Here is a 27,671-nt window from a genome sequence, read left to right as displayed (position 1 = left end):
GGCACAGTGGGGGGCTAGGGCTGGGGGACAGTGGGGGCGGACGGGAGGCTGGGGGCGGGCTGGGGGGGACAGTGGGGACGGACAGGAGGCGGGGGGCACAGTGGGGGGCTAGGGCTGGGGGACAGTGGGGGCGGACGGGAGGCTGGGGGCGGGCTGGGGGACAGTGGGGACGGACAGGAGGCGGGGGGCACAGTGGGGGGCTAGGGCTGGGGGACAGTGGGGGCGGACGGGAGGCTGGGGGCGGGCTGGGGGACAGTGGGGACGGACGGGAGGCGGGGGGCACAGTGGGGGCGGGCTGGGGGACAGTGGGGACGGACGGGAGGCGGGGGGCACAGTGGGGGCGGGCTGGGGGACAGTGGGGACGGACGGGAGGCGGGGGGCACAGTGGGGGTGGGCTGGGGGACGGGAGGCGGGGGCACAGTGGGGGGCTGGGGGCACAGTGGGGGGAACTAAGGAGGGGCGGACAGGAGGCGGGGGGCACAGTGGGGGCGGGCTGGGGGACGGGAGGGGGGGCACAGTGGGGGGCTAGGGCTGAGGGGGAGCACGGCCGCCTGCTGCAGGCTCCCCGGAGCTGAGGCTGGGGTCCGGGGAGGAGAAGCCGCGACCCCTGCGGGATTGTGGGGGCGCACGGGAGCCCCCCCGTTACACACGCTGCACACTCCAGCCCCTCCCCCTACAGCTGCACACTCACCTGCCCCGCCCCCTCCACGTTTGCACGATTCCCCCCGCCCCGGGCGTCAGGAGCCGCAGCCAGTCAGCGAGCCCGTTGCCGTGGCAACGCCGCGGCCCCGGCCCCTCCCGGGAGCAGGAAGCGGCGGCCCGGTCCAGCGGCGCTGACACCGGCCGCGGCCCGAGCCCGACGCCGCAGGTAGGAGCCGAGGCCCGAGGCCCGAGGCCCGGAGCCCGGGTCGGGCGGGGGCGACAAGCGGGAGCCCGCTCTGTGAGAGGACGGCGGGGCCCTTGTTCTGCGCCCACCGCCGTAGCGTCTGGGCGTGCGGGGAGGGGTGCGTGTGCTCCGAAAGCTGAGACGACCCCCCCCGCCCCGGGGTCGGTGCCTCCGAGCCCCACCGGTGGAGACACCCCCGCTCCCCCCCCCCGCCCCGGGGTCGGTGCCTCCGAGCCCCACCGGTGGAGACACCCCCGCTCCCCCCCCCCCGCGCCCCGGGGTCGGTGCCTCCGAGCCCCACCGGTGGAGACACCCCCGCTCCCCCCCGCCCCCCGGGGTCGGTGCCTCCGAGCCCCACCGGTGGAGACACCCCCGCTCCCCCCCCCCCCGCCCCGGGGTCGGTGCCTCCGAGCCCCACCGGTGGAGACACCCCCGCTCCCCCCCCCCCGCCCCGGGGTCGGTGCCTCCGAGCCCCACCGGTGGAGACACCCCCGCTCCCCCCCCCCCCGCCCCGGGGTCGGTGCCTCCGAGCCCCACCGGTGGAGACACCCCCGCTCCCCCCCCCCCCGCCCCGGGGTCGGTGCCTCCGAGCCCCACCGGTGGAGACACCCCCGCTCCCCCCCCCCCCGCCCCGGGGTCGGTGCCTCCGAGCCCCACCGGTGGAGACACCCCCGCTCCCCCCCCCCCCGCCCCGGGGTCGGTGCCTCCGAGCCCCACCGGTGGAGACACCCCCGCTCCCCCCCCCCTGCCCCGGGGTCGGTGCCTCCGAGCCCCACAGGTGGAGACACCCCCGCTCCCCCCCCCTGCCCCGGGGTCGGTGCCTCCGAGCCCCACAGGTGGAGACACCCCCGCTCCCCCCCCCTGCCCCGGGGTCGGTGCCTCCGAGCCCCACAGGTGGAGACACCCCCGCTCCCCCCCCCTGCCCCGGGGTCGGTGCCTCCGAGCCCCACAGGTGGAGACACCCCCGCTCCCCCCCCCTGCCCCGGGGTCGGTGCCTCCGAGCCCCAAGGGATGAGTTCCTCACTCACTCACACACACACACACCCTGGGTCAGTGTCTTTGAGCCCCAGACCCCCTCCTCCAGCCCCATGTCTCTGAGCCCCCCCGCAGAGCTCTTCGGGCGTTCTCTGGTCCCAAGAGCTACGCCCCACACAGGAGTCTGGCTGCCCAGGCCCCTGTCTCCTGGGCCAGGCTGGGGGTGTCTTGGCGCTCAGGGATGGCCTTGCTCTGACGCTGGTCGCCTGGCATGGGGGAGGCTGGCTACACTGGCCGAGGGCTGAGCCAGGCTGGGCGCGTACAGAGCTCACAAGTATCCAGCGGTTCCTGCACTAAACCCTGAGTGACCCACATAAACTCTCCGTGGTGGGCACCATCCCATGCCAGGCAGCCAGGGTGAGGGGCAGTTTGGTTCTGGGAAGAGCAAATACCTGGATCATCTGTTTGACCCGTGGGGTTTTTTGAGCTCCTAGCACTAAGCATGGGGGAAAGCGAACGCTTAATAGTGGCAAGACTTTGGGGTAGGGGCTGGAGGCCCCAGCATGCAAGGTGTAATTGGGCACAGGATGGGGGCTACTGTATAGGGGGGTAGCTGGAATGCAAGTGCTTAGGCTTCTAATGGGTCAGGGTTGGTTCCTCAGTTAACTGAGGACAGGCCTTTTCTCTCAGCTGTGTTTCCTGCTCAGCAGGTGGACCCTTTCGTCAGTCAGTGCTGAAGCTGTGTGATATCTGAGAGCTGCATTTAGTGATGGGACAAGAGGGCAGGGGCCTTCAGGCAGGACCATAAGCCAGGTGCCACCCACCCTGTCCTTTGTATTCTCTTATCCAGCTGCCTTATGCTTCAGTTTGTTGGCAATAATTTCATTGTTACATCACAAGCACTTGAAGAAATTGAAGAGCGGAGAATGTTTCCCCAGGGGGACTGGATTGTTTCTCTCTCTCCTGCAAAGTTTCTACAAGCCTATAACAATTGCCCCAAAACTGTTTATTTAGCAAACTTTAAATAGCCTTCTTTTCTCTTAACCTCCCTTTCCTTCCCTTGGGTTTGGTTGGGGAATTTATTGACACTTGGTTCTTGAAAAGATTCACATTCCCATATAGATTTCTTATTTCCCTAAAATATGCTAGGCAGACCTCACTTCCTGGTGGGGGTGCCCCAAGTAACTGTACTTTTCCATCAGTCAGCACTCACAGGATTCTATCAGATCAAACCAAATGACTTCAGAAATGATCTGAAACACATGTGTTCAATGTGAGAGAAATATCCAGGCAGCTGTAATGATGAACTAGACTTAGGGGCAAGAGTGGGCAGCAAGTTAGACAGGAGTTTGCAATGGGCTGTGTAATCCTGGATTGCAGAGAGAAAGGATGGCACAGTGGTTAGGGCACTAGCCCAGGACCCTGCTCTGTCACATACTTCTGGTGTGATCTTGGGCATGTCATTTAGTGCCTCAGTGCTTCAGTTCCCCATCTGTAAGCAGAGGGTAAGAGCACTTCCCTACCTCCTAGGGATGTGTGAGGATTAACTGCATTAAAGATCGTAGGCACTCATATGCTGTGGAAATGGGGGGTGCAGATAAATTCCTAAAAAAGACACCATTCACAGAGCAGGGAGGAAAGAGTGCTTCTCTGCAAGGTGAACCCCCACCTAGAATATTGCATTCTGCTTTGGGCACTGAGTTACCAGAACACTATTGACACTGGAGAGTGTTCAGAGAATAACAACTGACCTGACCTGGAGGGTTTGATTTATAAGGAAATTTTAAGCCAAGGGCTAGAATTCCCAGGACTCAGCATCCACAATCAGGACTGAATTTCCAGAAGAGCTAATCCCATATTTGCTTACTTAGTTGTCAGATCTGTAAAAGTGCCCAGCACCCAGCAGCTCCACTGTGCCACATACAGCTAGGTTTTCCCAACAACTCAGCACCCAACTTGCATCTGATGTATGGGCTCTTGTGAAAATGTAGCTGTAACAATTTTAGCTGGGTGTTGTATAGCTTGGTTAGCGCTGACTAAGGAAGGGTCTAACACTCTGCAAATATTTGCAGACTGTTAAGGCCAAAGAAGGAGGGAATTGCTTTATGTAGTAACCTGAGGTTTAGCTAGAAGTAATAGGATGAAATCAAGGAAAAGTGTAGGCTGAATATTGGGATATAACAAGCTCCAGGGTGTGAGCTGTATTTGAAGGAGGATTGAAAAGGATGAAGCCCCATTATTGGGGACTTTAAAAATCGGATTGGACAAGGGACTAGAAGATGCCCAGAGAGACAGACTGGACAGCCAGATAAGGTTTTTCCACCTCTAACTTTCTGATTCTGTTAAATGACCAGCTGTAAAAACTCTCTTTAGGGTGGTTGCATTCGTTTATTTTTTGTCAGATGCTTTATTTCAAGGCTCCGACAGGACATGTCTCACTTGTTTCCTGTGCCCATGAGGGGATCATGTCAGTGGCTAAATGATTGGGAGCTGAGAATTGGCACTAATGTGTTGTGCTCCTGTTTGTAAGTGTCCACAAGAACACAGACCTCTACCAGCGATGGTCGCTTTACCATTTCATACAACTGCAAAGCAACTGCCTTGTGAAGCGGAATGGGTTAACTGCTTCTGGGTGTCTGTTTCGCAGCATGCAGAGCTTAATTGGGGATCTTGCTTCAGGTGTTACCAGTTTAGCTGAGGCAGATTGTCAGGAGGTGATTAACCTAGCCTGAAACATCCAGCACAGCTGAGAGCATTGGGTAAGCAGCTGTCATTTGGCAGATGATACTGAATCACAGAGGGGCTGTTCTTGCTGTTGTTCGAGACTGAAGTGTGGTGTGGACTGACTGTCTAGGAGTCCATGTGAGTCTTCTTCTGACTAGTTTAGCACTGACTCTGTAGGCTTTAATTTTGGGAGTGTGGGGTGGGGCTCTGACCAGCAGCACTGACCAGCCCCAGTAGCAGGGCTAACTGTGTGGGATCTTGATACTGAGATTTAGTGACTTGAGACTGATCTCTGTATTTTCCAGTAGAAGTGTATTTATTTTTTTTGGGTGGAGTCTGTCCACCCATTGGGGGGGTGTGGGGCAGGTAGCAACTCCAGATGCATGTCTTGTTTTTCTTTTAAGTTATGGTCCCCTCCTAGTTTCTGTCATTGGGAGCTGCTTGAGATGTTCAATGGAAGCAAGCAAAGGGATGGGGGAACTGGGGTGAGGGGACTGTGACTTGGACTGCACAGCTCGCAAAGAGGGGTGAGGCGAGCTGGTGTTTAAGTCCTTAGTGCTGCAGCGGCAGAGGGTCTGTCCTGCACTGGGTGTTTCCATTGCTGGTTAGGTGGGTGGGAATGGAGAGAGACTCTCTTATTGCTTATGGTATCCATTAAGGATAAGATTGTCACAGATTCTGTGACTTTCAGAGACCTCCTTGACATTTTCTGCTTCAGCCCCAAGGTGGCAGGGCCGGTTAGCTGGCAGGGGCCCCGGGGACCTCAGCTGCCTGCAGCGGGGCTCATGCTTCTCCCGCACCCCGCAGGGTTTGGGCTTCAGTCCCTCCCCCCATAATTTTCGTAAAAGTCAGACAGGTCACGGGCTTCCATGAATTTTTGTTTATTGCCTGCGACCTGTCCGTGACTTTTACTAAAAATAATGGTGACAAAATCTTAACCTTTGCAATAATATTTGAGAAGGGGTTTTTCCTCCTCAATAGAAAATGTCCCCTGTGGTACCGGTTCGAGGGGACCCTGAAGAGAACACATCTCCATTATCCCCTCATGCTATCAAGTTAATCTTCGTCTGTATTTCGCTCCATTTCAGGGTTACTGCTCTGATGCCCTGGCCCTACAGCATGTTATGTTTCTCCAGGCACAAAGAGTAGTCATGTAGTTAAGTCAGAGTGACCTTTATTTTAGATTTAGAGAACAAAAGCAATGTCTACACCAGAGCAGCTTGATGAGTGTGTTTCCTTCCTTTGTAAAGGTCTTTCCTGCTATTGTGTGTTCAGCTGTTCTCTGCAGACCAGGAATCTCTTAGATGGTAAGGGCCAGATTTCCAAGTGCGCAGAACCCACAACAAGGGCCATGTTCTGAAAGGGCTAAGCCCCCATTGACACCGATGGCCTGTTTGCTCCACAGCCAGCATGCTGAGCAATCCCATAAATCTGGACGCTTATAATCATACCTAGATAGGAGCTGAGGCCTTTGGAATATCTGGTTGTTAAGGGGCAGAGCATCAAGTCAAAACACTTATAGCCAGATCCACCTCCAGGCTGACTCATGTAAACAGCATTGCCCTGTGGATAGCTCCTAAGTCAGCCGCACATGAGGCTTCTGAAGGCCATTTTACGATTATAGCAATGCACAGCTAAGTTCTAGTAGAATTAGTTCCCCTTGCACCTGTAAGGGGTTAATATCTCAGGTCCCATGTTGTGTGTGCTTTGCTGTCCGTAATATTTCCTAGTGACTTTTTTTGTCTGCACCCATCTTTTTTACCTGCCATGAACCTTTCTCTGGTTTGGTGCCCAGCCCCTGGGAGAAGGTCTGTTACAGCCACATGCACTGCCAGGGCCATCTAAGTTCTGTCATGGTGGTGGCAATTTCTCCTGCTGCTACCACAACCGTGTCGTGCTCTTTCCCAGCCTGGTAACAACCCTTGCGGTGAACTCCCCCGGTACCTGGGTTGAAAAGTGAGCTCTGCAGGAGGCACCTGGATTCTGTGCCCTAAAAATAGCTGGTGATGCCAGTTCTGGTGTCTGATTGTCTCCAGGACTCCATCCTGGTGCAGCGGACTGCCTTGGATGGTGTGGGGACTGGAGGGAGGAAAATGACAAGTGGTATTTGTACACAGCTTTCCAAGGCTCTTTGATTCCCCTTGTAGGACGGTGGGGGCTGACTCCAACCATCTTGTACTGTGGATGGACAAATGGCCATTTGTCCACTGGTGGCTTAATTTAGGGCTAGGAATTTTGGGGCTGCCTCTGAGGTTATGGGGTTAGATAAGGGGGCTGCATCTCTTCCTTCTCCTTCCCCTTCCCTCTTGGCTAGGGGCAGGATTTCCCTTGGCGAAGAGTTCTTGTCCCAACATTGGTGGGTGCCTTGATGTCCCCACTCCATGTTCAGGAGGAAAGTGCTGTTAGCTGGTTTGCAAGTGTGTCGTGTGTCCCCATCCCCGCCCCGGGAGATATGTGGGAATAGAGGTGCCTGCCTTTGGCTGAGAGAGAGGAGCCCTATGACCCAGTTCCTTAATATTCCCAAAGGGACCGTGCCTGCTGCTTGCCTTAAGACTCCTCTGCTTTTTGATTCCTAATGACCCTTCCAGAGCCTCTTCTGCCCGCAGGCTGCAAGTGTCACATGCACACAGCTGGCATTTTCAATGCAATCTAATAGAATAAGCCAGTTGTCTTAATCCACTTATCGGGTATGATCCAATAAAGCCTGCAGCTCTGGCTAGGAGTGAAGTGTGTGTGTGTTCTTAATAAATCTCCCCTGGTTCAACTGGCATCTTTAATCTTCCTCTGTCACTTACACAGAAACTTCAAGGTGGAATTAACGATGCTGCCTGCTGCTCCTGTACCCTTCCAGATTGAGAGGCTTCAAAACCCCGCACCCCGGCGCTGGGAGCTAGCACATAGTTACCTTTTCTCCAAAAGAACGTTTGTGTGACATGAAAAGAGACCACTAATGTTGAGACACCAACACCTTGTCCTGTCCTCCTTCAGTGGTGGGAAACTCTTCCCTAACCTGCGAGGAGAAAATTGCTTAGTGCATCTTTAGCTCTTGCATTGTGCTTGTGAAACCGGCCACACGAAGGAAAGGCAGCTTGGTGTGATCTATCAACCAGTAGCAGCTCCCCTCTCCCCCAACCAGGTCAGTGCTGCTGCTCAGACCACACTGAAGGTCCTGTTGGACTGTGTGAGTAGAGGTCCTGATCTGGAATTGTGGTGGGCACATAGAAAGTAGCTTTTTGTGTGTTGGGGAGGAGTAAGGTACTGTGATGTTCTGTTGGCACCCTTGCTAGGGCAGAGTTAGAGCTGGGTGTGCAGCTGCACTGTAACTGCATGTCCTGCTTTATGTAAGTTTGTGTTGTGGTCTTCCCCCCCCCCCCCTTGTAACATTTAATTGGTTTTTTTTCGGGAGTATAGAGGGGGGTTATTATCTGTATTATGGGAGCACCTACGAGCCCCCATCATGGACAGGTCTCCATTGTTCTAGGTGCTGTACAAACGCAGCACGAAAAGATCAATCCTGAAAAGATTCAATCCTGATTCAAAGAATCAATCCTGAAGCACTTGCATGAGAGGAAAGTGATCAGGAACAGTCAGCATGGATTCACCAAGGGAAGGTCATGCCTGACTAATCTAATGGCCTTTTATGATGAGATTACTGGTTCTGTGGATGAAGGGAAAGCAGTGGATGTATTGTTTCTTGACTTTAGCAAAGCTTTTGACACGGTCTCCCATAGTATTCTTGTCAGCAAGTTAAGGAAGTATGGGCTGGATGAATGCACTATAAGGTGGGTAGAAAGCTGGCTAGATTGTCGAGCTCAACGGGTAGTGATCAATGGCTCCATGTCTAGTTGGCAGCCGGTGTCAAGTGGAGTGCCCCAAGGGTCGGTCCTGGGGCCGGTTTTATTCAATATCTTCATAAATGATCTGGAGGATGGGGTGGATTGCACTCTCAGCAAATTTGCAGATGATACTAAACTGGGAGGAGTGGTAGATACGCTGGAGGGGAGGGATAGGATACAGAAGGACCTAGACCAATTGGAAGATTGGGCCAAAAGGAATCTGATGAGGTTCAATAAGGATAAGTGCAGGGTCCTGCACTTAGGACGGAAGAACCCAATGCACAGCTACAGACTAGGGACCGAATGGCTAGGCAGCAGTTCTGCGGAAAAGGACCTAGGGGTGACAGTGGACGAGAAGCTGGATATGAGTCAGCAGTGTGCCCTTGTTGCCAAGAAGGCCAATGGCATTTTGGGATGTATAAGTAGGGGCATAGCGAGCAGATCGAGGGACGTGATCGTTCCCCTCTATTCGACATTGGTGAGGCCTCATCTGGAGTACTGTGTCCAGTTCTGGGCCCCACACTTCAAGAAGGATGTGGATAAATTGGAGAGAGTCCAGCGAAGGGCAACAAAAATGATTAGGGGACTGGAACACATGAGTTATGAGGAGAGGCTGAGGGAGCTGGGATTGTTTAGCCTGCAGAAGAGAAGAATGAGGGGGGATTTGATAGCTGCTTTCAACTACCTGAAAGGGGGTTCCAAAGAGGATGGCTCTAGACTGTTCTCAATGGTAGCAGATGACAGAACGAGGAGTAATGGTCTCAAGTTGCAGTGGGGGAGGTTTAGATTGGATATTAGGAAAAACTTTTTCACTAAGAGGGTGGTGAAACACTGGAATGCGTTACCTAGGGAGGTGGTAGAATCTCCTTCCTTAGAGGTTTTTAAGGTCAGGCTTGACAAAGCCCTGGCTGGGATGATTTAACTGGGAATTGGTCCTGCTTTGAGCAGGGGGTTGGACTAGATGACCTTCTGGGGTCCCTTCCAACCCTGATATTCTATGATTCTATGGTTCCTGCCCCAAAGAGTTTACAATCTAGGTATAAGACAAGAGACAACAGATGGATATAGAGAGACAGGGGAGCACAAGGAAACAATGAAACAGTACATAAGGTTTGAAGTCCCACCTCTGGGAAGGCTATGGGGAATGAAGGCCCTGCTGGTGCACGGTGCCTGGTGGAGAGGCAGCATGACAGGCTCACGTTGGTTCTGTTCTTGGCTGTCCCAGATGTGACATATGGAACCTTTGCCAAGCCTCTCCCCTATCAGTCTTATCTGTCTTATCAGCCTTGCTTGATTTTTTTTAAAATGGATTTTAGAGAGGAGACAACAACTAGGTTTTAAACAGACTTCACTGCAGCCTTAGCTGTTCTGGTGGAACAGAAGTTCCATTTGTGGAAGCAAAATGCCTCTCCCATGAGTCTGCAGCAGGTGTGAATGGGAACCTTCCTGTTTATCTCTTGAATCAAGACACTTTGCAAGTGGTTTGCACAGTCAATAGGATTCCTGGTTTCAGCAAAGAGATGTGGTAAAGCAGCTGTTACAGAGGCAAACATGTAGCCTTCACAGGCTTGTCCATTTGTTTGCATAGCCTTTAGCAATTTGCGTCTGCAATATTGGAGTCTAATTAAAGTGACCTTGTGCAGTCTCCGTTATCTTCTCTGTAACACAGGGAGATTGATAGCTGCCAGTCCCTGAGGCCAGCCTGGGTCAATAAAAACTGGTGTAAAGTGCGCAGAAACATTAATAACAGCTGGGGGAGGACTGAATTCATGATCTCCTCACTCCCAACCCACTGCTCCTTCCCTCAGGGCTCAGGATATGTGGTGGTGGAGTAAGCATCCAACAGAGCCATTCCAGTGGGATAAGGTCCATATGGATACCGCCAGTGGGCTCATCCCCCTATTTCTGTGCCCCTCCAAGTTGAAAATTTAAAATTGGGTTGGGGGGGGGGGGCGGGAATGCTGCTGTTTCAGGAACCACTTGACTAAATGACTTCCAGTTTGCATGACTTGCTCTGCCTTGGACTCTGAACTGGCATACCAGTTTCCAAGCTGAACTTATTTATGCAACAGAAATGGTGTTGCAACCCTACCTAGCCCTTGCCACTGCCTAACAGAAGTTAATTTGTAGCCCTAATGCGGGTTTAGGGAATAGATAAAGGGCCAGGTGGACAATTCATTGTGTTTGCTCTGGTGCCTGGGCAGAATTGAAAGTCAACATGGCTTTCCAGTTGCTGGATAAACATGGAAGGGAGGGCGTCACCTGGCCTAGGCTTTGCCCGGTCACCTGGCTCTGCCAACCTGCTTCATTCCTTTTGTGCAGCATCTCTGCTCTGCCTGCCCTGGTCCCCTCTTGAGTACCCACAGCTCATGCCAAATTGTGAGTGGTAGAGGATGAGAGCATCAGAGGGAGTTGGCCTCCTCTCCTGTGGTGGATGCTGGGGACGAGGAAGTCCGATACTAGAGCCTTTGAACGCCCTGCTTCATAAATGAAGGCCCTGTCAATACAGATATGTGCTTACTAGCCTTAGGTTAAAAAATTCCATGTACCAGGAGTATTCACACTCTCCCCGGACCTATTGCTATTCAAGCTTTGGGTTTCTCCACTTTCTCTATCCCTGTTTCTATTACCTCCCAAGAAAGGCTGCGGCATGTCAGACTTTTGTTTCAGTAGGTCTCTATTAGCAATTACTGAGGCTTGGTCTACACTGAAAACCTGTACATCTGCGCAGCACCCTGACCGACACCGACAAACCCCTCAGTGTAGACACAGTTCGGTCGACAGAGGATGCTTCCATCGACCTAGCTGCTACCGTTTGGGGAGATGGTGTTACTACGCTGATGGAAAAACTCCTCCTGTCGGCGTAGGCTGCGTCTACACTAGGGGCTGTGCAGGTGTAGCTATGCTGCTGTCATCTGCACCCATTTTCCCTTCTTTGGTGGAGAGAGAGTGAGAATCTTCCCCTGCAACAGCTCCCAGCACTCCAGATGCCGAGCAGTTGACAGTTCTGTTATGGGGACCAACACCAGACACAAATCCAATCTAGCATTATATTTCATCCCCAGAGCACTTCTATGTCCATCTCATCTCGCTCACTTATTCTAAGTAGGTCTTAAAAATCCTGCCTGCTTGGTTTTCTTGCTTCCCAATTGCGAAGTGTTGCCTCTTTAAGTTTAATGAAGATCTAGGCACTCCATCATGAATACCAGCAGAGACTAGGTGTTGAGGGTTTCACTTAGGAGCCCAGTGCTGGAAAAAGACCATTTGCTCTATGCAGAGAGCAAAACAATCAAGATCTTGGGCTCCTTCTGGGAGCCCTCCCTTCAACAATGCATTGTATGAGCAAAGGTTTTGCCGTTTAATGCTGACTCACTCTGTCCCTGAATCGCCAACTACTAGCGATTCAAAATCATGAGTCCAGCCCCCAAAATCATGCACTTAGCTCAGGGTGGATTGATTTAAATCACCAAATGGAACACCTCGATTTAAATCAGTGACTTTAATCAATTTTTCTGTTTGTTCTTCAGTTATATCCTAAAGAAAAGTGCATTCTCACTGGTTGAGTAACCATTAAAACACATTGATTTTAAAGTTAAATAGAGGCTTTACACTAGAATTGGTGTATCTGTTTGCTACCTAGGAGGGTACACTAGAATTGTGTACTTTTATTTAAGCAATTATATAGCTTAATATTTTCAGATTCTTAGTGACTATACATTTTTAGTATGTTATAAAATAGTAAATCAGTATATCATTTACTATATAATTTACTTTTTGCTCATGATTTGTGTCAAGTTGGGATGGTAACTGGAATTAAACACACACAACATATAACATTTATTTTTATTAAACAAAACAACTTTACATGTGTTAGATGCAAATTTATCTTATCAAAACATGTTTCACATTTACAGTGGAATGACTTATTAAACAGAGGGATTAACTGCAGTCAGTGAATTAATTGATTATTTCAGATCAGTCTGTGAAAATTTTCAGTTTGCCTAAGTGAAAGTGACTGGAAGTTAAGTTTGTATTCACCTATGTTTCTTGAAAATGAGGCAACTGTCCCCTAAGTTACTTAGGGTGTCCTGCAAACTTTTTAAACTGGTAGATCTCAACCCCTCCCTCCTCCATTTTTATTCATAGACTGGAAGAGAGAAGTTTTCTTGCATTTTCAACTCCCAATCGATTTCTCAACTTTGACTGAATTAGTTCAAATGAAGAAAATATTGTTTCTTCTGTAGGCATAGAAGCTACTGCTGTCAGAAGCTGGTTTAGCTCTTCAACAAACTCTGGTTCCAGATGCTTAGCTAGTGACTTCCAGTTTAGTGGTGTTGACTTTCTTTAAAGCAACATCAGCACACATGCACTGCTTGAATGCTCACCTCCAGCTCTGATCTCTGTTATGGTTGGCAACATCTTCAGCAGTTAGGTATCTACTCTGACACTTTGGGTTGAGAATAACGGCAAGAAAATGAGGTGGAGTAAGTGCTTAATCCATTCGCTTGTTTACTGCCTGCATCTTAACTTTGTTCTGGGGCACCTGGCCTTGGCCACTGTCGGAAGACAGGATACTGGGCCAGATGGACCTTTGGTCTGACCAAGTGTGGCCATTCCTATGTTCTTATGTTGCCGGGTCTCTTTCTTTCATGTCTTCTGAAGTTCTCTCCAAATTTCAACAGCATCAGCAATACCTGCAGCAGTCTTTCTGCAGTTTGTCCAAGGCTATGGAAATAGGTTTCAGTACATTCAGCATATCTTCAACATTTCTCCTTAGTCCAATGTTGATTACTTTGGCTGTGATGGTTCCATCATTTTTTGTCATTGTCTTCACAGTGCTATCAGAATAGGCCAATTCTTAATAAATAGCTCAAAACTGTCAACCACTGAATTCCATCATACATCTAGGGGAAGAATTAGTTTGGATCCTTCTGTATTTCTCTTTGATGCTGACGCAGAGTGGCTGTTATGGAAGTATTTTGCCATTTCAGCTGTATTTTCCTTTATTCCTGGAGTTGTACTTAAGTCTTTGACTAAAAGAGGCCTCAAATGAGAATTGCGCCCACATGTTATAAGTTTCAGCTTCCTTTCATTATGTTCTTCTAGATTTCTTCTCATCCTTGCTGCATTTGCAGTATTATGACACAGCTACATACTTGATGCTTGAATTCTTGTTCAGTATGTTATAGCTGTTTCTGTTACTACTTTTAAGGATTCTGCTGTATGGGCATTTCCTGTTGTATTGTTCCTGTTAGATAACACAATAGGGGATGTCTGTCACACAAGCACTGTGTACGCTGCTCCACCCATCAAGACTCAGACTAATGAATTTCCTGTCAGTGTTTTTTGCATGCTGTTCAATTTCCTTCTCAGACATTGTATCCAGGATCCTTCCAGCAACCTGTGCTCAGCCTGTAATGATTGAACCATTCAATGAAATGTTTGTTCTGAACAAAACGAAAGGGAGAATATGTTGTATAAGTGAACTGAGCAATCTTTTAATCTCTTGCTGAAATTTTCTGGTCCTGATGACAAACTCAGCCATGGATTTATTGGATGAGAAGATTTTTTTTTTTTAAACTAGAAGTAAATTACTGTCCAACATGTAGCTGCAGCACTGATGACTCTGAAGTTGTATGTTTTGCAGATGGCGGCGTATGTTCAGGACCCCCAATGTCTGAGGTGGACGCTGAACAAAATGGAAAAAAAAGTCACTTATTCACTGAGTATTATTCAGTGCGCTACTTAAATAGAGATTGTAAATTAAATATTCCTCCTATTGCAGCTGTTTGTACCACTGTTTAAATGAATAAAATTATTCTAACCCCATTTTTATAAGGAAAGCAATGGTTACAGTCAGGCCTCAATTTACAGGATGTGTGGGTGTTTTTGTTTGTTTGCACAGTTTGTTATGCATGGTCAATAAATTGTGACCCTTTATTTTTGTACAAAGTATGGATTCACTTTTACACGGTGCCCCATGGTTGCCAAGATGTGCAGATCAGTGGCGTAGCCAGGATGGGACACTTGGGTGGGTCCTGACTTCGGGTGGGTGGGCAATGGCAGAGGAGGGGGGCAGGAGGTGGGGAGGGATAGCTCAGTGGTTTGAGCATTGGCTTGCTAAACCCAGGGTTGTGAGTTCAATGCTTGAGGGGGCCATTTAGGATCTGGGGCAAAAATTGGGGATTGGTCCTGCTTTGAGCAGGGGGTTGGACTAGATGACCTCCTCAGGTCCCTTCCAACCCTGGTATTCTATGACCCCCTCTAGTTGGCCTTGCGGGGGGCAATGGACACTCGGCCAGGGCCCCCACCCCACCCCACCCCAGGCATGGACCCGGGGGCTTGCCCCACTCTGCCAGCCTGCCTGCCCGGTGCTCCAGCTGGGGACCAGGGTCAGGGGCTTGTCCCGCTCTGCCCACCCGGTGTTCCAGCCAGGGAGTGGGGCAAGGGGCTTGCTCCACTCCGCCTGCCTGCCCAGCACTCCAGCTGGCTCATGGGGGCTTGCCCGCTCCCCAGCTGGAATGCCAGGCAGATGGAGCAGGGCGAGCCCCTGTGCCACGACCCTATTCCCTGATGGAGTGCCGGGCGGAGTGGGGCAAGCCACCGCGCCCCGACGCTACTCCTCGGGAGCGTGCCTGGGGCCAGGGGGCCTCTAGTCAGATTATCCGTTGCCCCCTGTAAGGCCTGCTGGAGGGGGAGGGGGAGGTGGCCCTGATTCCTCCTGCCCCATACTTCCTGCCTCCATGCTCCCCGGCCTCCCCAGACAAACCCTCAGAGTTCTGACTTCAACATCAGCAATATCACGTCAAGTTCATTCTCAACATCAGTAAAGGTTAGTAGCAAGTTTAAATTTCATTAATTTTTTAAAATAAAACCTGTACAGTATGGGATAAATTAGGGAGGTCGTCTTGTGAGCCTGGAACCTAAACCCTTATTTTCCATAGACCCTTGGTGTCTTTTTACGTGATTTCTATTTGCACGGTGTTTGTTCAAGAACATAACCACCGGGTAATGGAGGCCTGACTGTATCTAAATCTATTAAAACCCTTATCTCTAGTAACATTCCAAGCGGCTTGGGGGAAAAAAAACACTTTTAAGTGTTAAAATTAATAAATGCCTAATAAAGTTTTACTTTTTTACATAAGAAAACTTCATCTAAGGTGTTTTGATTATATGAGCAACAAAGTCATTTCCGAAATGCAGCGTTAACAGTAAAAATGTAATTGATAAGTACTCCCACAACAAACTAACATACCCTTTATAGTTTGAAATTCATAAGTAAATTTTCCACTCAGAACATACATTTATGACGGTCTCAGTTAGCAAGATACGGGACCAACCTGGCTACAACAACACTGCCCACAATAATCTAAGCTAATGTACTCAATGCTTTTTTTGCCTCTGTGTTCACGAACAAGGTCAGCTCCCAGATTGCTGCCCTGGGCAGCACAGCATGGGGAGGAGGTGACCAGCCCTCTGTGGAGAAAGAAGTGGTTTGGGACTATTTAGAAAAGCTGGATGAGCACAAGCCCATGAGGCTGGATGCGCTGCATCCGAGAGTGCTAAAGGAGTTGGCAGATGGGATTGCAGAGCCATTGGCCATTATCTTTGAAAACTCATGGCTATTGAGGGAGGTCCCCAATTTTTATTTTAAAGTTTGCTTTATCTGCTGTCTGGTTTTTGAGCCTTTAGGATTCACGGTTTCAAGCTTTTCTCTGCAATGATGTGTGCTGCAAACTTGCTTTGTAAAAGAAAGCGGCAATTCTCTCACGCCTGACTCCAAGAGCTGGCCTTTAAGAAAATCACCAAATTGCAAGACTCGTGATAAAATCTCAAGAGCTGGCTACCCTGGTCAGACCCATTGATACAATGCTTTACAAACCCAGAGTTATGTTAATATCTTTCACTGCAGTAGTATATAGGAGCCCAGTCACGGACCAGCATCACTTTGTGCCAGCTGCTTTCTAAACAGAACAAAAAGGCTGTTTCCTGCCCCCAAAGAATTTATAATATAAATAAGACCCACATGAGGCATCAGCTGGAGGAGAAGGTGAGAGTGTTCCCAGTGAGGATAAAATGGAGATTTTTTTTTTTTTTTGAGAGGGGAGGCTCTAGGAAGGACCCCTTGGTGGGTAAGGAAAGGGAAGTCTGTTCACCTTATTCATTCTTAGCCGTGAGTGTGGCCACTACCTATGCTAAAAGAACGAGGAGTACAGACAGGACCTCTGAATACTGAACACACACACACACACACACCCCCGGGGCTGATAATAGCTCACCTGAACTGATCACTCTCATTATAGTGAGTATGGCAACACCCATGTTCTCTGTGTGTGTAAAATAAAAAAAATCTTCCTACTGAATTTTCCACTCCATGCATCCGATGCAGTGAGTTTTAGCCTGTGGAAGTTTATGCTCAAATCAATTGGTTAGTCTCTAAGGTGCCACAAGTTTCAGAGTAGCAGCCGTGTTAGTCTGTATTCGCAAAAAGAAAAGGAGTACTTGTGGCACCTTAGAGACTAACCAATTGATTTGAGCATGAGCTTTCGTGAGCTACAGCTCACTTCATCGGATGCATACCGTGGAAACTGCAGCAGACTTTATATACACACAGAGAATATGAAACAATACCTCCTCCCGCCCCACTGTCCTGCTGGTAATAGCTTATCTAAAGTGATCATCAGGTTGGGCCATTTCCAGCACAAATCCAGGTTTTCTCACCCTCCACCCCCCCACACAAATTCACTCTCCTGCTGGTGATAGCCCATCCAAAGTGACAACTCTTTACACAATGTGCATGATAATCAAGTTGGGCCATTTCCTGCACAAATCCAGGTTCTCTCGCCCCCCTCCCAAAAACCACACACACAAACTCACTATCCTGCTGGTGATAGCTCATCCAAGTGAGCTGTAGCTCACGAAAGCTCATGCTCAAATAAATTGGTTAGTCTCTAAGGTGCCACAAGTACTCCTTTTCTTCTAGTGGCGTTCTGTTATTTTCTTTGTTGGGCCTGTCCTGTAGTAGGTGACTTCTGGGTACTCTTCTGGCTCTGTCAATCTCTTTCTTCACTTCAGCAGGTGGGTATTGTAGTTGTAAGAATGCTTGATAGAGATCTTGTAGGTGTTTGTCTGTGTCTGAGGGGTTGGAGCAAATGCGGTTGTATCGCAGAGCTTGGCTGTAGACGATGGATCGTGTGGTGTGGTCAGGGTGAAAGCTGGAGGCATGTAGGTAGGAATAGCGGTCAGTAGGTTTCTGGTATAGGGTGGTGTTTATGTGACCATCATTTATTAGCACTGTAGTGTCCAGGAAGTGGATCTCTTGTGTGGACTGGACCAAGCTGAGGTTGATGGTGGGATGGAAATTGTTGAAATCATGGTGGAATTCCTCAAGGGCTTCTTTTCCATGGGTCCAGATGATGAAGATGTCATCAATACAGCGCAAGTAGAGTAGGGGCGTTAGGGGACGAGAGCTGAGGAAGCATTGTTCTAAGTCCGCCGTAAAAATGTTGGCATACTGTGGGGCCATGCGGGTACCCATAGCAGTGGCGCTGATTTGAAGATATACATTGTCCCCAAATGCAAAATAGTTATGGGTGAGGACAAAGTCACAAAGTTCAGCCACCAGGTTAGCCGTGACATTATCGGGGATAGCGTTCCTGACGGCTTGTAGTCCAGCTTTGTGTGGAATGTTGGTGTAGAGGGCTTCTACATCCATAGTGGCCAGGATGGTGTTATCAGGAAGATCACCAATGGATTGTAGTTTCCTCAGGAAGTCAGTAGTGTCTCGAAGATAGCTGGGAGTGCTGGTAGCGTAGGGCCTGAGGAGGGAGTCTACATAGCCAGACAATCCTGCTGTCAGGGTGCCAATGCCTGAGATGATAGGGCGCCCAGGATTTCCAGGTTTATGGATCTTGGGTAGTAGATAGAATACCCCAGGCTGGGGTTCCAGGGGTGTGTCTGTGCGGATTTGATCTTGTGCTTTTTCAGGCAGTTTCTTGAGCAAATGCTTTAGTTTCTTTTGGTAACTCTGTGGGATCAGAGGGTAATGGCTTGTAGAAAGTGGTGTTGGAGAGTTGCCGAGCAGCCTCTTGTTCATATTCCGACCTAATTCATGATGACAACAGCACCTCCTTTGTCAGCCTTTTTGATTATGATGTCACAGTTGTTTCTGAGGCTGTGGATGGCATTGTGTTCCGCACGGCTGAGGTTATGGGGCAAGTGATGCTGCTTTTCCACAATTTCAGCCCGTGTACGTCGGTGGAAGCACTCTATGTAGAAGTCCAGTCTGCTGTCTCGACCTTCAGGAGGAGTCCACCTAGAATCCTTCTTTTTGTAGTGTTAGTAGGGAGGTCTCTGTGGATTAGTATGTTGTTCAGAGGTATGTTGGAAATATTCCTTGAGTCGGAGACGTCGAAAATAGGATTCTAGGTCACCACAGAACTGTATCATGTTCGTGGGAGTGGAGGGGCAGAAGATGCCACAAATCCTCCTTGTTCTTTCTGCTGATACAGACTCACAGGGCTGCCCCTCTGAAACGTGTCGTTTGTGCTAAGTCGTCCAGCCAAACCTCTTGCAGCAGGTGAGCATTTGAGAGATCGTTATAACACCGCAAGCTAACCCTGTCCCGTGATTGTCCCCTGACTGGCTCTAGGCAAACCAGGAAGCTTCTGTCTGTATGGAGGCAGGTCAGGGCTAGAGCAGTGTTGGCCAATGAGGGGAGACACTGAAAGCTGCCACTAAGCTCAGTGGAAAAAAAACTTGACTGGCTAGTTTGGCAGAACTGTTTCCGGCCCTCTCCCTTCTAGTTCTTTAAAATGAAATCCACCCCCAGGGGAATCCTAGCCCAGGCGTGTGTCTACACTGCAATCAAACCCCATGGCCCTGAGTCGCTGAGCCTGGAATAATGGACTCAGGCTTGTGGGGCTGGGGCTGCGGGGCTAAAAATAGCAGTGCAGATGTTCCAGTTTAAGCTCCCCTGCTATTTGTAGCCCAGCAGCCCCAGCCCTGTGAGCCGGAGTCCACTGACCTGTGCCGTGGGTTTGTCTCTGTGGCGTAGACACAGTACCCAGCCTGCCTCCCTCTGGGTGCGTCTCCCTCCAGATAAATATTGAATAAGACAATTAAATTCAACAGCCGAGTGCTGCCTGTCTACATGCCAGCAACGCAGTGTCAGAGCTGCACTTCTCTACGTCCAGCACAGTAGTATCTGGGCTGGTTTTACAGAGCAGTGAGTGCGAGGAATGGAGCAAGGTGCTGTGGGCTGGCCAGCTCCATAGGCTCTCTTAGAGCTGGGAGTGGGTGGATTAGGGTTCACAGGTCCTGTCTGAAGCTGAGTAGCAAGCTGCTCTGGGGAGACTTGGTTCTGAGTCAGGATGGGCGGAAAACTAGGGATGGGTCTTGATAGCAGGTTTCTAATCCCTGAGATTGATCTCAGTAGAAGTTGAGCAGAGTTCACAGCCCTGGTGAAGAGGAGTGAGAAATACATCTGGTCCCTATGGGCAGCCCAGTGTCCCCAGCATGCTGTTGGGTTGCCGTGCTGATCACTTTTCTCCTTGTTCTTGCAGTCTGAGATTTTGTCCCAGGAGTGTCCCTGGCCTCGCCTGGCATGGAGGACAGTCTCACAAGGCCTTCGAGCCCAGCAGGACTCTCCTGTTACATGGCAGTCTCTCAGCTGTTAGGTTTGACTGTGATTGCCATGACCGGAGCCTGGATGGGCCAATACCGGGGTGGTATTGCTTGGGAAAGTGCGCTGCAGTTCAACGTCCACCCTCTCTGCATGATCATTGGCATGGTCTTCCTCCAAGGGGATGGTAAGTTGGGATCCTGATGTTGAATTGCTGAAGGGCTAAGAGCATTCAAAACGCTACCTACCTCTCAGCCAGGCTTCTGAGCTCTGCTGGAAATGACCCCTTCACTGCCACAATCACACAGATGCCTCCGGCTGCTTCGCTGGAAAGTCTAGGTGTGTCAGTGCAGCCTTAAAAATGGAGTGACTCCTGATTTCCATGTGAGTAATTGGCTTGGGATCGTGGCCTTCATACCTTTCATTGCATGGCTGCGGTTCAGCAGTATTAGGGCTTTGACACTACGAAGGTAAATCGGTCCAGGTAACCAACCTGGCCAAGGACAAAGCTGTCCCCCCGGTGTTAGCAATGGGGACTGGAGCTGGGGTAATACGTAGGGTGACCAGATGTCCTGATTTTTATAGGGACGGTCCTGATATTTGGGGCTGTCTTACATAGGCGCCTATTACCCCCCACCTCCTGTCCTGATTTTTCACACTTCCTGTCTGGTCACTCTAGTAATAGGTGCACTGACCCTGTCTGCACTGGGTTACTTCAGTACGAGGCACGTACCTGTTCAGCCTTGGTGCTGAAGTAGGATGTTACCAGATCCCTCATCTGTCTCTGGTGACAGTGCAGTGAAACCCTATGAAAAGCAGCCGCGTGCGGGTAGTGAGATTCCTGCTCTCACTACCCACACAGAACCCGCATCAGGCAGAGCACTTAGCAGGGCTGCCTGGAGGTCGGCGTTGGGCCCTGCTCCGTTTCACACTAATGTGATTCTGGAGAGCTGGAGGCAGTAATCGTCTCCCAGACGGCCACTTAAGCAGAGAACCAGTTGCCGCTGAACAGAGTCGTGATGGGGAAAGTGCATCAGCAGGTGCCCCCCAGACAGTCCCTGGGGCTTAAAAGATTAATTGTAGCAAATTAAATTTGGAAAAGGCAGTTGGGAGAACAAAAGTGCTTTATGCTCCCATCAGCATGAGTCATCCTCTGCCTCCCTCCAGCGGCTCTGATGCATTCATTTTAGTGCTGATTCTTCCCTCCTCAGGGCCCCGGGACCCCACCGCTCCCAGGCTTCATTTGCTGCGCTTAGCCCACCTGGCCTGGGGAAGGCTCCCTTTGCTCTGGGCTGCAGAGCTGAGGAGGCTGTTCCCTGCCCACCCCCACTGCCTGTCTCTCACACGTTTCTCTCTCCCAGCTCTTCTGGTTTACCGGGTCTTCAGGAACGAGACCAAACGCTCGGTCAAAATCCTCCATGGGCTCCTCCACGCCTTTGCGCTGGTCATCGCCCTTGTGGGTGAGTCTCGGATGCCACAGTGGAAGGTGACTGGAAGGACCCACATGGCAGCCCCCTGCCCCTAAGGCCACTGTGTTGGCTGGAGGCTTCCAAGAGCAGCGGGTCAGCGGCGTCCTGCTCAGGAGGCTTTTAAATCCACCCTCTTCTGTCACAACAACAAGATCATCCCAGAAAGGTTCCCAGAGCAGAGCCTTTGCTCCCCAGGCTCAGCGCCTGCGGTTTGAGGCTCTTCTCCCCATGCCAGGTTGGGGGGCGGGTCCAGCTGGCCTTGCTGTTTACAGGCTGGACCCCCAAGTGAGGGGGGGGTGCACCTGGGCTAACGAATGGGACTCCAGTGCTGATGAGAGCCCTGCTTTAACCGGCCGCTTCCTGCCGTCCCTGCAGGTGTGATAGCCGTGTTCGATTACCACAGGAAGAAAGGCTTTGCCGACATGTACAGCCTGCATAGCTGGTGTGGAATAACAGCCTTCAGCCTCTACTTCATCCAGGTGAGGAGGAGGAGGGTGCCCTTCAGGAGAGCTATGTATGTGCCCGACAGGCAGAGTTCTCCAGTGGTTAGAGCAGGGGCTGGGAGTCAGGACTGCTGGGTTGTATCCCCAGCTTGTTTTGAATCTCCAAGCTCTGTTCCTTGGCTGCAGGCCGGAGCTTGCGGCTGTGCCAGCATCTAAGCAGGGCTTGGCTGGACTAGCCCACACTCGCCATCCTTGGTTAGCTGGACCAGGACCTTATTTGCTCCAATTTCTGAGGCCTGTTGTAATAACACTAAATTCCAGTGGGAAACCTGGGCTCTGCAGGGAAAGGTCCTTTAAGCCCCTCTGCACTTTCTTCTTCTCCTCCAGTGGCTCATGGGCTTCAGCTTCTTCCTGTTTCCTGGAACGTCCTTCTCACTCCGCAGCAGATACAAACCACAGCACGTCTTCTTCGGTGTCTTCCTCCTCGTTCTCTCCATTGCCACGTGTTTGCTAGGCATCAAGGAGCTGCTCCTCTTCAATATCCAGTAAGTGATTGAAGCATCTGGGTTGCAGCTTCTGCCCTTTGAAATTCACAGCGTCCCCCGTGAGTTTAGAAAAAGACACCCTTGCCACAGGCCGGCACCTCCCTGGGAAATTGAGTGAATGGGTCGTACGGATCCAGATTTCAATCCTATCACTGAACCTCCCTCAGTGTGAGGGCCCTCACATCTCATAAACATGGGGCGTTCAGTTTGATAGATTTTGTTAGCAATTCTCCACCAAAACTGTGACAGATTTCTGTTCCCAATCTGCCGGAGGCGTCAGGTGATCAGGCTCAGGCCACAGGATCGTCGGAGGGGGAGATGATGGAGCACATCAAGCAACTGAGTTTTAAAGCTTTATTGATAAAATAATAAAATAACAGCGGAGAGTGATGTGTGCTCCCCACGTCACTCAAAGGAAGGACGAAAACGTTGGTGCCCCAAGCCCTAACCCACTTTCATACTCATACCCGCACTACCTGAGGCTGGCCAGGCCTGGGTGTAATGTAAGAAGAAGAGGGGGAGGGGTGGACGGGAGTACTGTCCTGTGTGCACGGGTTGTCCAGGGTCCGCTGCCAATCTCCAATTTGCTTCAGCTCTTGGGAGGGTTTTAAACCTTAGGGTCCTCTGGGGGCATCTTGGTCCGGGACTTTTGCCCCCCTGTGCTCTTTGTACTGGGTCCAAGCCAGCCTTTTGTGGCTTCTTCAGTTTTTCCCAAAACATCCTGGCTTTAGGGATGCGACATCAGTTGTTTTCCCCCTCGTTGGCCCTGCAAAGGAACCTTTCACCCACACTCTCACCTTTAACCCTTCCCAGAATACTTTGTAATGCCTACAACAGCATTAGCAACATAAGTGCTGATCTGCCTTCCCTTGGGGGGTGTGGGGGTGTGACGACAGCCCCTGGCTGGTTCAGGCCCTCAGTGGGCAAATCTGACTTTTCTCAAAGACAATGGCCCCTGTGGCAAAAATATACAGAAGAATCCCTGGCCAGTACCAGCAAAACTTTCCCTGGTGAGCTGGGGGAACCGCCCCTCCAGGGACGTAGCAGGGTTACCCACGGCCCCCTAATGATTGGAGCTGCTGGAAATCTTTCACCTGAAGAATTTGCCAGTAGAAAACGTAGATTGAAACGTTTTACAGGATTGTTTCTGAGGGGGAGAATTGACGTGGGTTAGTGTAAATTACACTACCAATGGCAAACCCCCTTCTTTGATCCCTCCAGCATGTGCAGGCGGGGCGGTGTCAGCTGTCGGTTAACCCCAGACCCAAAATGGCTGGGAGATGCAATAGCACTTCAAAGCCCTTCTCACTGCAGGCAAGACTCCCAGTCCCCCCCGCCCCCAAACCACCTCGAACACAGCTCTAGGAAACCCTGCTGCAGATTTGGCTCCATATGGCTCTGCAGCTCACTTGCCATACTGCTGCTGTGATGGGGAGCGTGACACCCCCGTTTTAGAACAGGCAATTGCCTGAGGCAGCAAAGTAGCTGGAGAGCATTTCTTGCAGCTGTAGTGTTTGCCATCTTGAACCAGACCATTAGCATGTGTTCTTGCCTCTGGCCATGGCCATGAACAGGTGCCTCAGAGGAGAGGAAACGCTCCCACTGCAGCCTCAGGAAGGTTGGGTGTGATTTCCTGGGCCGTGGGTGGGAGAAGCTGGTAGAGAGGTCTGGGCTGAACCCCAGGGAGCCACTTGTGTGGCAGGGCAGACGTTTTCCTCCTCTGGGTGTTCCCTGCTGGAGGGAGCTTTGTTCTCAGCACAGCCCCTCTCTGCTCCTGCAGGGCCACCTACAGCTCATTCGTGCCTGAAGGGATCCTGGCCAACATCCTGGGCCTGCTTCTCATCGTCTTTGGGCTGGTGATCGGCTACATCCTGACGCGGGACGAGTGGAAGCGGCCGCCCCTGGCTGAGGAGCTGGCCCTGTCCATGGATTTTAAAACCCTCACTAAGGGGGAGAGCCCCAGCGGCAGCCAGTGATGGCTCCCTGTGCTGGGGAGCTCCCGCAAAGGCAGGGCTGGGGTGGACTTTGTGGTCGTTGCTCACTCCTGCATGTACCAGGGTCTGTTGCTGGTGTGTTGGTGTTGCTGTTACCTCTCTGCCACCTGCTGGTGGTTACGCGTACAGCTGGTGTGAGGGGGAGCATTTGCTTTAAGCCCCCGTCTGCAGGGGTGCTGTGTGCCAATGTAGCAGCTCTCCCAGCCCCAACCTGGCATCATGGTGCTCTGAGACCCTGGGTTGAGCCACGTTCTCCCACTGAGGCCTTATGCTATCCATGGCCACTCCCCTGCCACCCAAATCACAGGGGATGGGAGCTGCTCTTTGTATGTGCCAGGCTCAGGGGCGTTCCCAGCTGGCTGAGCTGCTGGTGGGGGTTTGGTTCCTTCTCCAAACCACTGGGGGCTGGATCCCTTGCCCCTCAAACAGCAGGACTGCAGCATTTCCATTTCCCAGCCTGCCTGGCACGGCAGCTTGAGGACCACTAACTCCAGGGTGGCCGAAGGTCAGGGCCTGGCTCGCTCCTTCAGTTGCCTGCACTGACTTCTTATCCCTTCTTGAGTTCACTGAGAAGGCTGAGTGGTATGGTTAATACCAACCCCAGTTCTCCAGCACCCTGGTGTTAAACCCTCCCTCACTTGCACACAGTGAGCCCCTTTCCCCATGTTGAATGCCAAAGCTTTCTGTGCCTCTCTGGCTGTGGCATTTGTCTAGCCCTGACCGTTCTGCAGCCATGTCCTGAGCGTAGTGCCTCTCCAGGTCCCTGCTGGCAGCAGAACCGGCGGCGGGGACGTGTGCTGTTGTCTGCCCTGAGGAAGATAACACCCCTGGCCCTTAAGCCCAGCCCAAACATCAGTGTTTTTAGAAATCCTTGTCCCTGGTACCTCTCGTTCCTGACAGGGCCCCCAGGGCTCTCGCTGGCAGCTCCAGCCAGCTGATGTTGGGCAGAGCAGACGTGCTGGTTGGTGAGGGCTAGTGACTGGGTGGGCAGTGAATTTTTTTAAAAATTATGTTCAAGTAAAGGGCTGGTTTCCCCCAGCTGTCACTGCAGGGAGCACGGCCCCTGTCTGGCAGCTGGCCATGGGTCACTCATGCAGTGGCTTTTCTTTACATCTAAAATGCAGAACTTTCCCATCTATCCCTTTGTTTGCTCTTCTCGGTAACTAGATGCCGGACTTCAGGCATTGCTGGTGCCTGGTGATACTGCAGCAAAGACCTCGCCTGTCCTGCAGGGTCTTTGTACTGATCACCTGTTAAATATTCCCTTCTTGCACGCCCCACACCAGCTTTGTTAGCAGGATGAGGCAGGGATCTAGGTTTGAAGTATCCCGCAGACTAGAAACAGCCTGTTTAGAGCCTTCTAGTCATCCTAGGGCCTTTCCCCAAAGGGTGGGCGGAGCACCCCCCCCCCCGGCTTACAGTTAATAGACTCAGCTTTGTGGTGTGTGGCCCCGGGCACTTGCCCTGCTTGCCAGCCCTGGCTTTTACAGGCAGAGAAGCAGTTGCTGTGGAGTTTTTATCGCCTGTTGAGGGGAGGGGCTCTGGAAGGAACAGGTGGAGAGCCCCTGCGCTGGGAGATAACGGTGGGGCGAGGCGCTTTGACAGCAGGGTCCTGGCTGTTACTTAGCAGATACTGCTCGTAAACCCAGAAAAACTTCACCACGTGGCTGTTGATTTTCTTTGTAAACATTTCCCCAGCCTCTGTTCAGTGCAGGCCCCTAAAGTGTCCTGAGCCCAATAAAGAGCTGCGGGTTCGCCTGCCCATCCTAACCCCGCTCCCACCACAGCCTCCCTTTCAGACCCCCCCCCCCCCCCCCCGCTGAGCAGGGGCCTCTGGAGTGATGCTGGCTCTGTTTAACTCCACATTCAAGCTGGGCACCCAAAAATCACTAGTCCCCTGTGAAAACCTCAGCTCAGATTTTACTTCCACTGCCAGAGACACACTTAAGTAAAGGTCCGTTTGGAACTTCTGTAGGGAGAGAGATCTGGCTAGAGCGTTTTCTAACAATGGCAGGGGGGCCTGGCTGGTTTTTGAAAGACTTGTTCTACGGCTGTTTTCCCTTATCCTGACTATGGGAAGAGGAGCGAATGAAGGGTGTGCGCAGAAAAATTTGTGCAAAACTATTACAGCCAGTGTCTGAAATCCTCTCTCCCCAGACTTGAGTGGAGCCAGGATTTCACCCACTCTTCAGGCTGATCTTGTCTCTCAGGAGGACCAAGGCAAGTCCCTTTAGCCTGAAAAACAAATGGCCAACTCTGTAAGGTTTGCTCAGAGAAGTAACACCCTGTTAGAGATGAGTGCACTGCTGGGAAGGGAAACACGGCCCTAACTGCCAATAACCAAAAAAAAAAAACCCAACAAACTTGTATCAAACAGAGGGTGTAAAGTCCCCTGAGAAAACGCCTGCCAGCAATGTGTATTCGCAGCAGATTCTTGTACTACGCCAAATGCATATTCCTGAACTGACCCCAAATATTGCAGCTAATGTTTACATGAATGACTATTGTATAGGCTTTGTTTTAAAACAAAATATCTTTAAAGCCATGTCGAAGGAGCCGCAATCAGTGCACGGGGCTGGTGGCTCATAACTGCTAGTAAGGAAAAAACCTGTTAATGAAATGCCGAGCTAGACAGTCTGTTTGAACTCTAGTTGTGGCACCTTAGAGACTAACCAATTTATTTAAGCATGAGCTTTCCTGAGCTACAGCTCACTTCATCGGATGCATTCACGAAAGCTCATGCTCAAATAAATTGGTTAGTCTCTAAGGTGCCAAGTCCTCCTTTTCTTGTTGCGAATACAGACTAAGACGGCTGCTACTCTGAAACCTGTTTGAATTCTGTTTGCCTGTACTGTACTGCACCTGAGTCAATCAATAAATCCTGGTAACGAGCATGTGCCACTCTTTGTATTCTTTCTAGCTGGCCAAAGGAAGCACAACTCCTCGGGTAGTCCTGGGGCCAACAGATTGAGCAGCCTGATTACTTCACAGTCATTGCCTGCTTTCAATAAAGGATATATCCATCACCTCTGAGAAGCTGTAGCAAATACGTAAATTAAGGCCCCCATAGCTTGGGTGTGTGAGTTGGGGCCTGGTCCTGAGGGGCTCAGACTTAGTTTAAGGGCCAGATTTGTAAAGGCATCTAGATGCCTAAACATGCATCTAACCCACCCACC

At 51.1% G+C, this 27,671-nt stretch overlaps 1 protein-coding gene across 2 annotated transcripts; it reads left to right on the top strand.

Annotated features, from left to right (window-relative positions):
* The first annotated feature begins 761 nt into the window (after positions 1–761).
* Positions 762–27,387, top strand: CYB561 (cytochrome b561). Of its 2 annotated transcripts, XM_073326005.2 has the most exons (7): positions 762–868; positions 18,933–19,000; positions 19,986–20,231; positions 21,406–21,504; positions 21,889–21,992; positions 22,344–22,501; positions 24,282–27,387. In XM_073326005.2, exons 3-7 carry the CDS (start codon positions 20,027–20,029, stop codon positions 24,475–24,477), a joined length of 762 nt encoding a protein of 253 aa, XP_073182106.2. In that variant the 5' UTR covers positions 762–868; positions 18,933–19,000; positions 19,986–20,026; the 3' UTR covers positions 24,478–27,387. The 2 variants fall into 2 exon arrangements, with proteins under 2 accessions (XP_073182106.2, XP_073182105.2); XM_073326004.2 differs by lacking the exon at positions 18,933–19,000 and having other exon boundaries at positions 763–868.
* Positions 27,388–27,671: the final 284 nt, after the last annotated feature.

The sequence above is a fragment of the Lepidochelys kempii genome, chromosome 27, assembly GCF_965140285.1.
Source record: "Lepidochelys kempii isolate rLepKem1 chromosome 27, rLepKem1.hap1, whole genome shotgun sequence".
Taxonomy (NCBI): domain Eukaryota; kingdom Metazoa; phylum Chordata; order Testudines; family Cheloniidae; genus Lepidochelys; species Lepidochelys kempii.
Note: the sequence above shows the minus strand (reverse complement) of the source record. Positions and strands in the feature narration are given on the sequence as shown.